At 41.4% G+C, this 15,428-nt stretch overlaps 1 protein-coding gene across 23 annotated transcripts in view; it reads left to right on the top strand.

Moving 5' to 3' along the window:
- Positions 1-15,428, top strand: part of Kcnma1 (potassium calcium-activated channel subfamily M alpha 1) — a 710,535-nt gene that overhangs the window by 537,118 nt on the left and 157,989 nt on the right. For all 23 annotated transcript variants that reach the window (XM_076544645.1, XM_076544646.1, XM_076544629.1 and 20 more), the window contains exon 15: positions 15,032-15,141. In XM_076544645.1, coding sequence (XP_076400760.1) covers positions 15,032-15,141 — 110 coding nt within the window. The remainder of the gene's footprint in view (positions 1-15,031; positions 15,142-15,428) is intronic.

Genomic DNA, 15,428 nt, shown 5'->3' on the forward strand with positions numbered 1-15,428 from the left:
GATCCAGCCAACGAGGAATACTTGGTATCCCTTTCAGAGTGGGGTTAGGTATCCAGCCTAACTGTGATTACAAGGGCCCATCCACAGGTCTCGGTGCATATGTATCTGTTTCTCCGTGCACGTATACGTGTAAATCAGTGTGTTATCTAAGTTTACCGCCACAGCCCACACCCTTTTTGTTCACTCCTGTTTGCGAAGTGTGGGCCACTTGGCTGGCTTGCAGTGGGCAAGGGGAGACGGTGGAAAAGATGGCCAGCCTAGTTGACGATGTGTTTCTCTGTGAGATTTGGGGTATGTTATTCTGTATCTAATCTTAAATTGCCTGGCAAAATAAAAAGAAAAGCTTAAGGTTGGTGGAAAATTAGCAATGCATAAAAAGCTCCCAACCCTTGGTCCATAAACCCTGTCCTTCTTAGGAGCAGGTGGCAGGTCCTGTTTAGGTTTGTCCTTGTAAATGACACTCCAGACTAGGTTAGCATTGAGTCACTGGTAGAAGATAAAGGGCAAAGCCTGATATTTGATTGTGCTCCAACGTGGCATGAAACATCTCTACCTATAATGTCCACAATCTTAGGTCACCGACATTTTTATAGATGACTGGTCTTTTTTTTTTTTTTTTTTGGTTTTGGTTTTTGTTTTTGGAGACAGGGTTTCTCTGCGTAGCTTTGCGCCTTTCCTGGAGCTCACTTGGTAGCCCAGGCTGGCCTCGAACTCACAGAGATCCGCCTGGCTCTGCCTCCCGAGTGCTGGGATTAAAGGCGTGCGCCACCACCGCCCGGCTAGATGACTGGTCTTGGGTGAGGTCCCTTAAACCCTCTGTGGGAAGATACGGGGTTGGCAGAATTTTCTGACTGAGTTCATTTGCTCAGCTTGGCTCGTCAGCCTAAACAGTACCAGTCCCCCTAACCCTTTAACCTTTCTGCCAGTCGCCCACCTCCTCAAGGGTTCCTGATTTTACCTGTGTACTCATAGATGAAAACAAGACATAGCTCCTGGCCTTTCTCTAAGCCTCTGAACCAGTGGCGATTTGCTGAGTGTTCTCCTCCCACCCCCACGCCCCCACCACACCCCCAGCCCCGTGTCAATGAGAACCCATCCAGCAGGTGCAGCCACTGGCAGGGAAAACTGCTGTATGTTGGAAGGAGCCACCTGCTGAGGACTCAGGGAGGGATGCCATCTCCCAGGCCCCATCCTTAAAATACATAATCCACTTGAACTTGCTCATGGGTCCAGTGAGCCTTGGGGGAGAAGTGAACCCTCCTTGCCAGATAGGACCATCCCAATTCCTCCTCCTCATCTTGAATTGGAATGCCAGCTGCATAATGGGAGACAGCCTGGCAGTTTCCTGGGCACACCAAACTGTAGCATGTGCTAAAACCTCCCTAGAAATGCAGCAAGGAGGAGAAAAATATACTCCCCGGAACTTTCTCAGGAGGCATCCATTCTGTGATGAGATGGAATACTCCAGTAAGCTAACTGGGGTGTGGGAGGGTTGAGTCTTTTTCCAAGCGACATGTAGCAGTAGATACTGTCTCCCTTGCTTTCTAGGAGGCTCAGGTTGGCTGGCTTGTAAACCGTAGCAGAGCAAAGAATGCAAAAGGAGTCCAGAATTGAATCATTGCATCAGTAGAAGCTAAAATTGCTGGGTTTTAATTAATTAAAAGTTTTTTTTTTAAATTCTACCTGGTATTTGGCCTCTTCTCAAAATGCAGCCAAAGATGTATTTAAAAACTACTAGTGTTTGAGGTCCCAGAAGATAGTGGTCAGTAAAGTGATGAGGCCCTGATTCTAATCCCTGGAGACAAGTTTAAGAAAAAAATGGAAAAAACAGAAAAATAGAAGCTGGAAAGATGGCTCAGTAGTTAAGAGCACTGGTTTCCCTTCCAGAGGACCTGGGTTCAATACCCAGACCCCACGTGGTGACTCACAACTGTATGTATCTCTAATCTTGGGAGTCCAACACCCTCCTCTGGCTTTCCTGGCCACCACAGACACTCAGTCCACAGCCATACATGTAGGCAAAGAGAGGGCAAATGGGAAGAGAACACATGGGAGGACATCTCTGGGGAAGTGGAGATGCTGGGGCTTAGTGGCCAGCTGGTCTAGATGCTTGGTGAGTCCCAGGCCATGGCTATTCATGTATCCAAAAAAAAATGTAGATGGCATTTGAGGAACAACACCCAAGGCTATCCACTTGTCTTTACATGCATGCACATGTATACACACACACACACACACACACACACATATACATTTATATGTACCTCCATACATACATACACACACAGAGACGTACACACACCCACAGTGTTTGAAAAAAATGCTAGTTTATTAGCATGCCCATCATGTAGGGTAAAAATTTGCCAGGTATCAGTTCAGCATGAGCCCAGGAAGTAAGGATATAAGGACGAAGGCCATTTAATAGGGAGATGAGAGATAAAAGTGGAGCAGAGGGAAAACATTGAGATTAAGCATCATATGAAACCCAGACTCATCCTATTTCATTCTGGCCATCAAAGTCTTATTAGCTCCATGCTTGTTTTAGAACTCTAAGCTCATATTGCCTGGTTACTGGCATGTTAGCCTAGGCCGTCCTGCATCATATTAATGGGGCTACCCACACATGCCCTGTCTCCTGTTTTGGGAGACTGTCATCTTTTCCAAGTATCTAACTCCTCTCTCGCCACCATGTGTGCTCTGGGCCATTAGAAAATTCTGTAGAGGATGGGAAGCTCTTCTGTAGAGTTCTACTCTACTGTTCCTTAATCCATAGGACCACTCAATGAGCAGTGATATTCTAGCCCTTTATAGCAGGAGCTCTATAATGGAAAGTCATGGATCACAGGCCCCACATCACATTGGCTTACAGTCCCTTGAGCAATGGAAACACCTTCTTCGTCATCACCACCACCATCGCCATCATCACTACTACTCATTCCGCACGATGACAGCTGCCATTTATAGAACATCTACAAAGGGACACTGAATAAATGACACAGTGTGACTATGCCACATGCATTTGCCAGGCCCGGTGTACAGCACTTTGCATGTATCACCTCATCTGAACTGCCTTCCTAGAGGCGAACACTTATGCTACTGTCATTTTGCAGGTAAGCAAGGTTATGCAGCTTGACTGAGGGACAGGAGGCTGAGATTTGAAGCCAGGGTTTTCCTAAGCATAGATGTTTCTGTACTTGGTTACTCCAATCAGTGGGCACTCAGAATTGTGGCTACCCTTCTCCCAAAAAGGAAATTGCTAAACCCAGCTAAATACCACAGTAATTTGTATATTACCCACTTGCACTCTCTGAATCAGATGCCTTTGTGTTGAGGTTGAAAACTCACTCTGTGGAGCTGCAGAGGCATCATGTCTAGCTTCCTGTGAGAATATTCTCTAACTGGCAAGAGATTGTCCAGATAACAATGAGTACACAATAACCCCGGTGACTCTGCCTTTGATACCTGGCTCACAAATAACCCATTTGGCTTCCCAATCACCCTGATACCTAAAACCAGCACAATTTATGCTTGAGGCTGCAATGGCTCTGTTCAGCCAGAAAGCAAAACTTTATGACCAAACCCTTTGCTCTGAAATGAAATCTAGTCTCTTTGGCTCGACTTTATTAGGCCATATTGTACAGCGATAGGAGACATAAGTATCCAGAATCTGCTGTCACTAAAATGGGACTGGGTTGGCAAGCATCTTCGTCCTCACATTCAACACTGTGTCCTAAAATGGGAAAGTTGAATAGAAATTAGGGATGCAAATCAGGGCCATTTTCTGAAACTTTATTTTTAATTGAATTAAATATAGACATCTATATTGCTGTTCAATCTGTACAGTACATATACAGATGGAGACTGAGCTATTATTATTGAGGTCATCGGATCAATGGCAAGAGACTAACCAGATGAATCTGGACCCTGGAAATAGTGTTTAAACTAATTACCACAACAACCCAAACACTTGGAGGCCCATCTTGTGCCTGATTATGTACAAGCTTCCCCTGTAACAGCCTCCAATCCTATTTTATGGGCATCATTTTTTCCTGTCTTTAACTCAAACCCTTCAGGCTGCAGTGGAGTCTCTTTGATCTCCGGTTCACATAATGGAGACTCCTGGTTCCTTGTTCTTCTCTGCCTATGGGAATAATACTTTGCCATTCAATATGTGGTCTCTATGCATTAGCATCACCTAGCATCTTACTAGAAAGGTAAATTTATAAAGCCCACCTCAGGACTGTGATATTTGTAACTATATTCTCTTAAATCTCATTGAGCAATACACATGTATATCAGAGTTTGAGAAGTGATGGACACGGTGGGGGGTTGTCTCTGAGGATATTTGAAGTAAAACATCAGAAGCCCCCATTGCTAAGAAATTGTTGTTAATAGCAGTAGATTTCCATCAAAGTATCCAAATTACTAAAAGATTTTCAAAGACCTAGGCAAACCACAAAATGTTTATGTCACCTAAAGTAGACTTGCAGGATTAGGGAAATGTCTCATTCAGTAGAGTGCCTTTCACATAGCATGAGGACCTAAGTTTGAATTTCCAACACTCATATTAAATAAATAAGCATACGCATACATACAGTCTGATACACATACATATAGCACTTGTAATCCAGTGCTGGAGGTGTGGCTATAAGAAGCTCACTGGCCAGCTAGCCTAGCCAAATTGATGAGCAACAGGTTCAGGGAGAGATCTTGACTCAAAAATAAGGTGGAGAGTGACTTAAAAGACAAATGTCAGCAATAACCTCTGAACTCCACATGCATGCACACGTGCACATGTGCATATGCACAAACCCATGTATAAAACTCACAAAAACACAGAGGTCAGACCATAATTCCAACACCAATTTAAGTGTTCCATTTCTTCTAACTCCCTTGTCTGTCTCCCAGTTTTGTTTTTTTTTTAAGATGCATGGGGGGGGCACACTCATTTTTTAACTTAGGAGTAATGATATTGCCAAATATAGTTTCCTCTGAGCTCAGGCTGTTGCTTTTGAATTATTGCTTGAGTTGACATTGGAATCTGAGCAGTGAGAAGGCAAAGAGGAGCTTAGTCCCTTGGGGAAGCTGACAAAGGCTGAGGCGAGGAGGGCAGGACTTTTCTCCAAAGGGACGAAGTGGGACAAGTACAAGGAAGGAAGGACAGTTAGAATACTGGTTCTTGCACCTTCTTTCTCTCAAACCCAAGCCTCGAAGTTACTGGATCTTAGAATTTAGAAAAACCATAAGCTGCTTACTAAAGCAGCCCAAGATGTTGCGTAATGGCAACATTTCCCAGAAAATATTGCTCCTAGTAAGAAGTTTCCTGGGAAGTCTCAAAATGACCCAATTACACATACCTCCTTGTTAGAGCCTAGGACTGCAGAATCTGTCAGCATCAAGAAGCCAAAATTGGTTCATTTCATGCTTCACCACTAAATGATGCGAAGTTATCCATGCTTACGTATGCTTAGAAGTCTGGAAAAATTGTGCCTGCTACTGTCTGTCTCTTTCTCCAGCTTTCTCTCACCCAGATTAACTCGGCACATAGTGATTGAGCACTTCCTAGCTGTAGGCCACCATGCTGCTTCTACTAACAGAAGACAGAGTTGGTGAGACAGCCCTTCCCTCCTGTAAAGAGCCAACTAACAAGGGAGAGCCCTGTGCTCCTATTAGTTCTGGTCCATTCTGTTCTGGTCAGATGTCTGATGGATCAGACAACCTGAGATTATCTGATGTCAACTAATATGCCCCAAGCAACTGCTATGTGCCAGGTACCATGCTAGGTATTGGAGATGGAGTATCTGGTACTCATGACATGCTTGGACATGGTAGGAACCAGGGGTATCCATGAAAGTAGGTGAAGTACATCAAATGGGGGGCAAGAGAAAAGTCAGGTGGCATGTAACTCAACAAGAAAAATAGAAGCTTGACAATGAAAAATAGCCACAGGGAGATGTAGTTCTGATAGAAGATTGAAGGAAACATTCATGCCAGGGTGGGAAACTGAGCAAAGAACTATCTAGCTTACCATTTTCCATCTCTATGACCTACTTCTTGAAATAGAGGGTTCTATGACTTCAGATAACATTTCTCCCTTTGAGACTTATAGCTCATATTAGTAGTTAAATATACTAACAAACATCATGTTAAAATACAAAACTTTTAAAATTTAATTAAAAAGTTAGTCTGTTTTGTTAAATCCAGTGCTCCATGATTTTTTATTCATTCAAAAATACCACCAAACTATTACTATGTACCATGCCCAGTTCTAGGTATTAGAGACTCAGATAAAAAAGTTTTCTTCCAAAAAACCTACATTCTAATGGGCTATACCACAAATTTCCCTCACCATTCATCTTGGTTCCAGGTAACACCTCGTGGTCATTTCTGTCCAGGTCACCTTGTCATCTTAGATGAAAAAGTAGTACTCCTTTTGTGAAACTTCAGGGAAGTTGGGAGTAGAAATGAAAGATCCTAAGACAGGAGGGTGTGACATTGTAGACCAATGGAGCTTCAAATACAGCCCATGCTGTGAGATATGTGTAGCTCATTTGACAGGAGAAAAAACATAGAAAAAGAAAGAAGAATCTTTAGACAGTTGGACTGGATGGTTTTATGTTAGTCAGATCCAGGGAGTTAAAAAGCAGCCCTATACTTGGTGTCTCATCTTCTCATTTCTTCCTGTAATTCATTTTTCAAACATTCAGGTTTACAAAGATAACACATATTAGAAATCAAAACAAAGTCCTGGTTCCTTCCTATCAGATGTGTTGAGAATGGCTCCTTGGAAAGTCCTGGGTGCCAGGCTTAACTGTGTGTCTGGGAAAGGTAGTGGGGTACGCGCAGGGGGGGGGTGCATGGCTGCCAATGCCTGAGAACATTCACTTGCTCCTCTAGCCCAATTAGAGTGGTTTCCAGTGCTATTTTAAGGACATTATTGTTTAAAGCAGAAATGAAGATGTTATGAACTGTTAGCAAGATTGCAAAACCTTCCTATTTGGCCAGATGGTCAATAGGCCAATCTTTAAAATGGTTTGACATGTCTTAAACAAAAACACCTTTTCTATATTGGAGAGAAACCAAGAGAGAAGGGAAATCCTACATACCGGAAGCAGTACCAGCTTCCTGTCATAGAGATAATAGTGTCTTAAATAATTCCTACATAGTCATTCTTTTGAAAAGTCCCCTGTCAGTATTTACTTTAAACCATCTTTTACCTTCAAACTCTTTGGTACTTCATGCCCCTCCAGAAGTAATCTGTGCTGGGGTATCAAAATAGGGGGGAAATAACATGTATGGAAATGCTTTTGCATGTGATGTGATCTGTTAATTTTTTTCTGAATGCCTCACATGGGTTGATGTTTTTTTTCTATATAATGTCTAAGAACAGCAACAACAAAAAACTTACTTGATCGTCAGCAGCCCATTTAATCTGGAAATAAAACAATCTGGCCCCAATCCACCTCAAATTAATCTTTGGAGTTGCATATTTACTCATTCAAGGTCAGAGCAAGCACTTACCTGGCATTCCATCAAATCTCAAATAATATGCTTTAATTTACATCACTCTGAAGCCTTTGGAAAAATCCGAGATTCTTTCTTTCTGTTCACTCATTCTGGAATTCGGGCCCTGAAATAGGCCATAAAAATGGAATGCCAAATTGTGATGAAGACCCTGAAATGCAGCATCATTCCCAGAAAGGCTGCTGACCCCATCACGATCCAAGAAGTATGGCACCAGTAGGCCATTTGGCCAGAGAGGAAAAATATTCTGGAAAGCCAAATCATTCTGTGCCTCTGCCTTTTTTTCCTCTGGCTTTCTCTTTATGGTCAGTACAACCACCCTACAAAGCTGCTCAGGGAGCCATTCTATGAGTCGGCACCCTGCGGTTCTTAGCAGACTTCTCCCATTTGGCTTTTTAATTCTGTGAGTTGCTTTAAAGATCTGTCATTGTGCTGAAGTTAAGAAGAGGTGGAGACAAAATATCCACATGTTCTTTCGATCAACACTGGGATATGTTCATGGGCGATGAACACAGAGGGAGACAGAGGAGAGGAGAATCAGAAACCCTGTGATGGGGTCCTGTTAACACCTCAGCATTGTTCCTCTCAGCTGGAATTGTGAGCATGCAGAACTCCATCAAGCATTCCCCGGGGACAACACTCTGTTGAGGAATGAGTATAAATGGCCGCACTCATTTTCGTAACAACTCCACACACAAGTCAGCCAAGAGCCCATAAATTCTGATTTCATGTTTATTGTTGCAGTAAAATGCTTGACATGTCCTGTGGGTGCTATTTCTTTTTTTGTCAGAATAAATATGTTTTTAGGGGATCTAAGATAGCGTTGGTCAGTTCATGTCACTGCACTGTTGTGGAATACCACACTGTAAAAGGAAGAGAGCAACATACTGTATAATTTGTGTGTGCGAGTATTCATTCATATGTGGCTAACTAGTTTTGGTTATGTATTTCCATGGTTTAAAATGGCATCTTACCAGGAATACTCAGTAAGAATTCAGAGAGACTTTGGAAAACAGTAAGTAGAGACTTGGTACACTAATCCACTGCCCCAGATGGGGCAATATTAGTATGTAGATGTATGGCTTACCCCATTTTATTGTGGCTATTAACATAATGATCATCAGTTTCTATAATTTTCTATTAGTTCTTTATTTTTGAGGTATATAAAATAGCATCTATTTGAATTAAGGCAGTGTACACTTACTTTCAATTAAAGAAGAATGGGTGTTTGATAACCTCCAGGATCATTTGTATGGCTCCTGAAGTAGGGATGGATTTTTTTTTCAAAATTGTTTGGCTCTAATCAACATAGTTATTCACTGGGAACAGAAATCACCATGGTTGTTATAGACCCCAGCCAGGAGAGTTGAATTACTCCCATTCACCAGGCTGTTAGCATTAGAGAAACACAGTTTCTTTCTAATCAGGTGAAGCACAAAAAAATTAGAGGTGTCATTCCCAACCGATCATTAGTAACGCATTCCGAACCTGGGATCAGGAAGGAGTGAGTTTGCAGAGAGCCAAGGCGGATGGTTCTGGTTGGAAGGTACATTGATGGTGAGGCTGTCTGCCCATGGGTTGGTGTAAAAACCATTTGTTTAGGAGGTTCAACTAGACTGGTTGAAAAATTAGATCATGAAGGGTAGATAAATAAAACCATAAGAGGTGTAGACAGGCTAGTCCAGTGGCTCATTCTCTTTTCTCACTGAGGGTTCTGTATGTGTTTGATGAATAAGGACCTATAGCACATCACCTGCTCATCTTGCTATGAGCTCTTCTGAGACAGCTAGCGTTTGATGTGACAGCCAGAGGATAAATTGCTGCTTCAGGAAATGCTTTGCCTTTGACTGATTGCTGAATGGCTGGAAAATTAATTTTGGCACCTTTCCTTAAGTCATTTTGGTCCCATTCCTTCACTTTTCTGCTGGGAAACGTGTCTTCACATTACGGTTAAAAATACATTGACGATACAAATGTGGGGGACTAGCGTGTACTATTTAAGGAAAGAACTTGTAGGCTGGACAGTTCTACTTCGTATAATAAAAATGATGATTTTTTTTTTTTTTTTTGCTCAGAATTCCCCTTCCAGCTAAGCTAAGCTCAACATCAGTAGTTCTTGCGAGCTGCTCACAATGAATTCACATTTGAGCTCCTGAGTTTGTGATGAGGGGTTAGATTGCTGTCCCTACATTGGGTACTTGTATATAACAAATGGTCTTTGTCCATATACAACATCTCTGGACACCTATCTTATCACTTAGCAGGAAGCATTTGTGTGGGGTAGTTCAGGGCGTGAACTCAAATTCCTGTTTGTGCCACTGGCTTTGTTACTGACTTTAAGTAGGTGTGTCTCAGATGACTGCAGCTCCCTCTACCCTCTCCGAATTGTTTTATGCACGCACACACTCTCTGTTGGTGTTAAACACACAGTTTTAAAATTCAACCTATTTTATATTACATCTCCTCTCCTGTGGTAGTTCCATGGACAAAAATAGGAGGGATGTGGTGTTTTTGTCCGTGCTTGTTCACATTCTTGAGACTCAGGAAGCTAAACCATGGTTTAAGTCCTGATACAGGCTAGGGAAAGTGAAGTTGGATTTCCCTGAATTGGGATATGGTACAATGTTATAGTGTTTGGTAGATAGTCAGGTATCAGCTAAATTGTATGTCACAGAATCCAGCTCAACTTCTCTATTTTAATCAACAGCTTAGGAAGCTGGAAACTCTAAGGGCAGGATTCTGATTACTGGTCCAAAGAACAGATTCTGGGTTTGGGATGTAACAGTTGATAGAGCCCATGCACGGCAGGGTTCCATCTCCAGCACCCAATACACTGGGTATGATGATACACTCCTGTAATCCCAGCACTTGGAAAGTAGAGGCAAGAAGGGCAGAAGTTCAAATTCAAAGCCAGCCTTGGTTTCAAAGCAAACTCAAGATAGCCTGGGATATCTCAAATGGTAACATATGGGATCTGAGCTTTATTTTTTGGTCTTTGGTGACATGATGTTCTAAACTGCCATCAAGCCTACAATATTACTGTCAAGCCAGAGGAGGCATTCTGGTAAAAGACAAGACTGTGTGATCCTCTGCCTTCTGTCTGCCCTCAGCTCTTAGCCATTGCCTGCCCTCAGCTCTTGAGAGTACTCTGTGGTACTCTCTACCTGTCCTCTGCACGGTGCCTGTGTGTCTCCTCTGAATTCTTTCAAACCTGAGGAGTCAGGGACCAGAGTGAGATCCTGGTGACAACAGGGCTGCTTCCCAGCCCTGACTCAGTTCCTCCTGTTCTTTCTTTAGCATGGTTAGCATCCTTGTGTTGAGGAATTGAAGAATAGTAGCATCAATTATACTCACATTTTTTTCAATCATGATATAATATACATGACATAAAAACTAACCACTGGGGCCATTTTTTACATGTATAGCTCATTGGTATGAAGTACGTTTGCATGACTGGGTAACCACCACCATCCATCTTCAGAATTTTTCTTATCTTGCAAAATTGACACTTTGTACCATGATGACAATGACTGCCCCCAACCTCTACAGCTACCTTTGCAATGTCTGCTCCTATGGATTTCAGACATGGACCTCAAGTAACTGAACCCCCTCTCCCTCCAAATATTTGTGTTTTGTGATTGTGGTCTTTGTTACTTAGCATAATGTTGTCAGGGTTTATCCATACTGCAGCACGTGCCAGAATTTTCTTTCTTGAGAAGGCTGAACAATATGCCCCTGAGGGTCTGCACATCCTTCCATGGACACTTGAGTGTCTTCAAACTCTAAGCTATCATCAGTAATGCTGTTCTGATCTCTTCCTATTTTCTCTAGTTATGTATTCAGGAGTGAATTGCTGGCCATATAGCAATTATATTTTGATTTCAAGAACTGATCCACTGTTTCCCATAGCAGCTGTACCAGTTTGCATCCCTACTCACTACATGTCCTTTGAAAAGATATTAGTATAATTAAATTAGCAGGGTTTGTGTGTGTGTGTGTGTGTGTGTGTGTGTGTGTGTGTGTAATGCCTTAATTAGAAATCTCAAAAACGTTGTAAGCTGTGCATATGCACATAACCTAAAGATGTAAAGGACTAAAAGTCGGGACAGTGAATTTTAAATTCCTTACCATTTGTACAGTTGACTTGATGCTACTCTGGTCAGCCTTGTAGCTACCATCTGAGAATTACATGTGGATGTGGATGAGGGATTTTGTCTTAGAGGATGGTCTGAACCTCTTTTCCCACTTGTTTGACTTCCACCCCACAGCCACTTCAGGTTAGCCACAGAAGCAAAGTTTTGGGGAAAGAGATGTGGGAAATCAAAGGAATTCAGATGTATCTGGTAGAACAGTCTCTTACACCCTAGCCAGATAACATAATACTTTGTCCAACATGAGGAAAAATGTGAGTTTAAAATCTGATTTAATCAACGTCTAGAATATAATTCCATCAATATAGAACATATTCAGTAAACATTTACTGAGTGAATTAATTAATATATAACATATATATAATTATAATATATAAATATGTAAAATATAATTATAGTTTCACTTAGTTTAACAAAAGCATAAACAATATTGTTATTCGATAAAGAATCTTTTCTATCTATTTACCAAATTTATTGATTAGCCTACAATAAAATTTGTTCTACAATGTTAATTCCTTACACTCAGAGGCATGAAAATAATGACCATAATTAAGTGATCACTATTAAAACCATGTTAATTGAAGAATAACAGTATCATTAAGGTAAGGCTTATATTGTCATTAGTTTTGACACTCACCTGCAGTATTTAAATTAGAAAAAAGTGTCTGGCATATTATTAGAGAACTGTGCAGCACAAGCCAGACAAATTGCCAGCATGAAGATAGGAGGTGGGTATGAAAGTCCCATCCCTAGCTGAGGAGCTATTGACAGTTGATAGCATTTGGGAGAGGGAGCATCAGTTTTCATCAGGGGTGTGGCTCCTGGTAGGTCAACGATACTCTAGTAGATGAACACACATCCAAGAGTGTATGGGCAACACAATTGGACTTGATGAGTTAAAAGATTAAAGAAGAGAAAAGGACACAAAGTTGGGTGGGTAGAAGTGGAGAGGATCTGGTAAGACTTGTGGGAGTGAGTTGATTAAGACAAAACTACATTGTATGACGTTTTCAAAGGACTGACAAAGAGTATTAAATAAGTATTTAAAGTTTTATAATTAACTGTAGTTCCTATGGTATCCTCTTACCATTAAAAATTATGGTATTTTTGTTACTAAAATATTCTGTATTATGAAATGTTGACTAATGCACACTAAACTTCATTTAGAGTTACTAAATATCCTATCTTATTTGAAGAAAATTATTGAGAACTTAAATTTGGAGAAATTAAGAAGTTCATGCTTAGCTGAACACATTATGGTTGATTTTTTTTTAATTGTGCCATTTAGCAACAGAAATGGTTAAGCAACTCCTTTTTGAAGGTTCCCCCACTCTGGGGAAGACCAATTTGTAGATAATTGTCTGATAGCCCATGGCACTGGTTAACTAATACTGGACATACAGGAGCAGGCAGGAGCAGCTCCTTCCAAGGAGGTTCACTTATGGCCTGATTGCTCAGGCTGAACATGAAGCAGGTGAGCAGTGTGGAAGTAGGGAGCATTCTATTTACTCCTCAAACTTTCATTCTGGATTTTGACTGCTGGGGCACAACCACATAGTTGAAGCCGTGGTCCTTTCCCAGGCTCCCATGTGTCCTTCCAATCTCAGAGTCGAATTTCTCAAATTTCTCTCGACTAACTGACTGATCATCCGTGGCTAGGATTTCTCACAGCCCAAGAACAGAACAACACATTGTAAAGAGCTATGCTGTGGATGGAACAACTTCCTGTGTCTCCTATAACTTGAACCATCACAGGAAGTGAAGCCTAGGAGGCTGCAGCTCAGAGTCAGCCGAGGAGACCCCTGAGCTTGGTTCCAGACTGCCAGAGTAGTTCAGCCTTCTTGACTAATTTGCTAGTTTTCAAAGATTGACTCCAGTGAAATCACCTTGCTTGGAGATGGTGACTGGGAAACCCAGTTAGACCTTATTTAGAAAAACAAAAAATGTATATTTTATTGAAGTTTGGGGCATGACGCCTTTGAAACTATAATTTGCTTATTGTGATATTCTAAGTAGGCCAAAAAAATCTTTTTTTCTAAAGTAGAAATATATAGAGTGTAGTGCATGTGTGTGTACATATGTGTGTGTGTATGTGTGTGTGTGCTTGTATAAAAGTCTTCAGACAATATATTAATCTATTTTAAAAACTAGTATTCTACCACTCAGAGATAATTGCTATGGTTATGTTATAAACATTTCCAGAAATTTTCATATGGCCCTATAAATATAAAACTTTTAAAAATAAAATCACAGGATGGATTAGTGATTCTCTTAATCTCTTAGTGATTAAGAGAATTGAGTTCAGTTCCCAGTACCCACATTGGGGGCTGACAACCACCTTTCACTGCAGAAGATCTAATGCCTTCTTCTGGCCTCCATTGGTACTCAGGTCCACAGAGCATTCACTTATGCGTGTGCGTGCACACACACACACACACACACACACACACACACACACACACACACACACATACAAATATGAAAGAACAGAAAAATTTCATCAAGATTCCCCATTGATTTTTAAATTTTCATGTGAGCTGAGCTATTTATACTTTTTCATGAATAAAAAAGGTATGTGTATGTGATTATGGTGTAGAAACATGTTTCAAGAGTGGCACAAACCCACAACTCTATGACTTTGTCTTACCTGTTTAAATACTTTACTGTGGATGCTTGAAATGGGAGACTTACATAAACGAGTATATGGTTTCATTAATTTTTAAAACACCTGCAACATTGCTCTCCAGAAATTTGTGTCAGTTGATAACTTGTCCACCATTATTGTGGATGGGTCCCATGTCCTCACAGCCTTAGAAATAACAAAGGTTCAAAGCAAAGCAAGGGACTAGAGATGTATCTTAGTCAGAGTGTTTACTACATAGTCATGAAGACCCAAGTTTGGATCCAGGACTCACATAACTCATATTCTGCAAATGCCTGTTTATTCAAGCTCTGCAATAGTAAACACCCACATACACATATGTTCATACTCTCATACAGACACAGAAAGACATGCACACACAGTCATACATAGTCTCTCTCTCTCTAACATACACACACACACACACACAAACACACACACACACACACACACACACACACACACACAGTTAAACATTTTTTTTAAGAGCAAGACAGTGCTTTGAATGAAATCTACTGAACTCAAACCTTTGGAAGTCACTGGGAGCTTCAGGGGCGTTCTGTGGGTATGTCCCCAACTTCTGAGAAGGTTATCCACTGGGAAGGTCATTGTTTCACTAGTGCATTTACTTGTTTAACTAAGGCTCTCACTGCAGTTCCCCTCTGTCAGTTTGTGGCTATACTTTAAACCCTCCTCCTGTATACTTTTCTCTTAGATTGAGGAAGACACGTGGCAGAAATATTACTTGGAAGGAGTCTCCAATGAAATGTACACAGAATATCTCTCCAGTGCCTTCGTGGGTCTGTCCTTCCCTACTGTTTGTGAGTAAGTGACTGTTCACTGGATGCTCTTTGCCTCTCAGGATGTTTACTGGGTCTGTACAGACAGCCTCCCCCCTCTGTTTTTACTGGTTGGGACACTTGATTCTCACTGAGGGGCTCCTTTGGGCTCAGTCCCCCATGTCTGCAGACAGGAAAGCATGTCCTGACAAGGCCCTGCCTGCAGGTGTTACACTGACTCCAGTTTATCCTCTAGGTCCAAAAATCTTAAGAGTGGACCCCTGATTTGTGCAAACTTACACTTTGTGCAGTTTGCCTGTATATCTTGTGTAA

Source organism: Peromyscus maniculatus, chromosome 9 (genome assembly GCF_049852395.1).
Source record: "Peromyscus maniculatus bairdii isolate BWxNUB_F1_BW_parent chromosome 9, HU_Pman_BW_mat_3.1, whole genome shotgun sequence".
In the NCBI taxonomy this organism is placed as follows: Eukaryota; Metazoa; Chordata; class Mammalia; order Rodentia; family Cricetidae; genus Peromyscus; species Peromyscus maniculatus.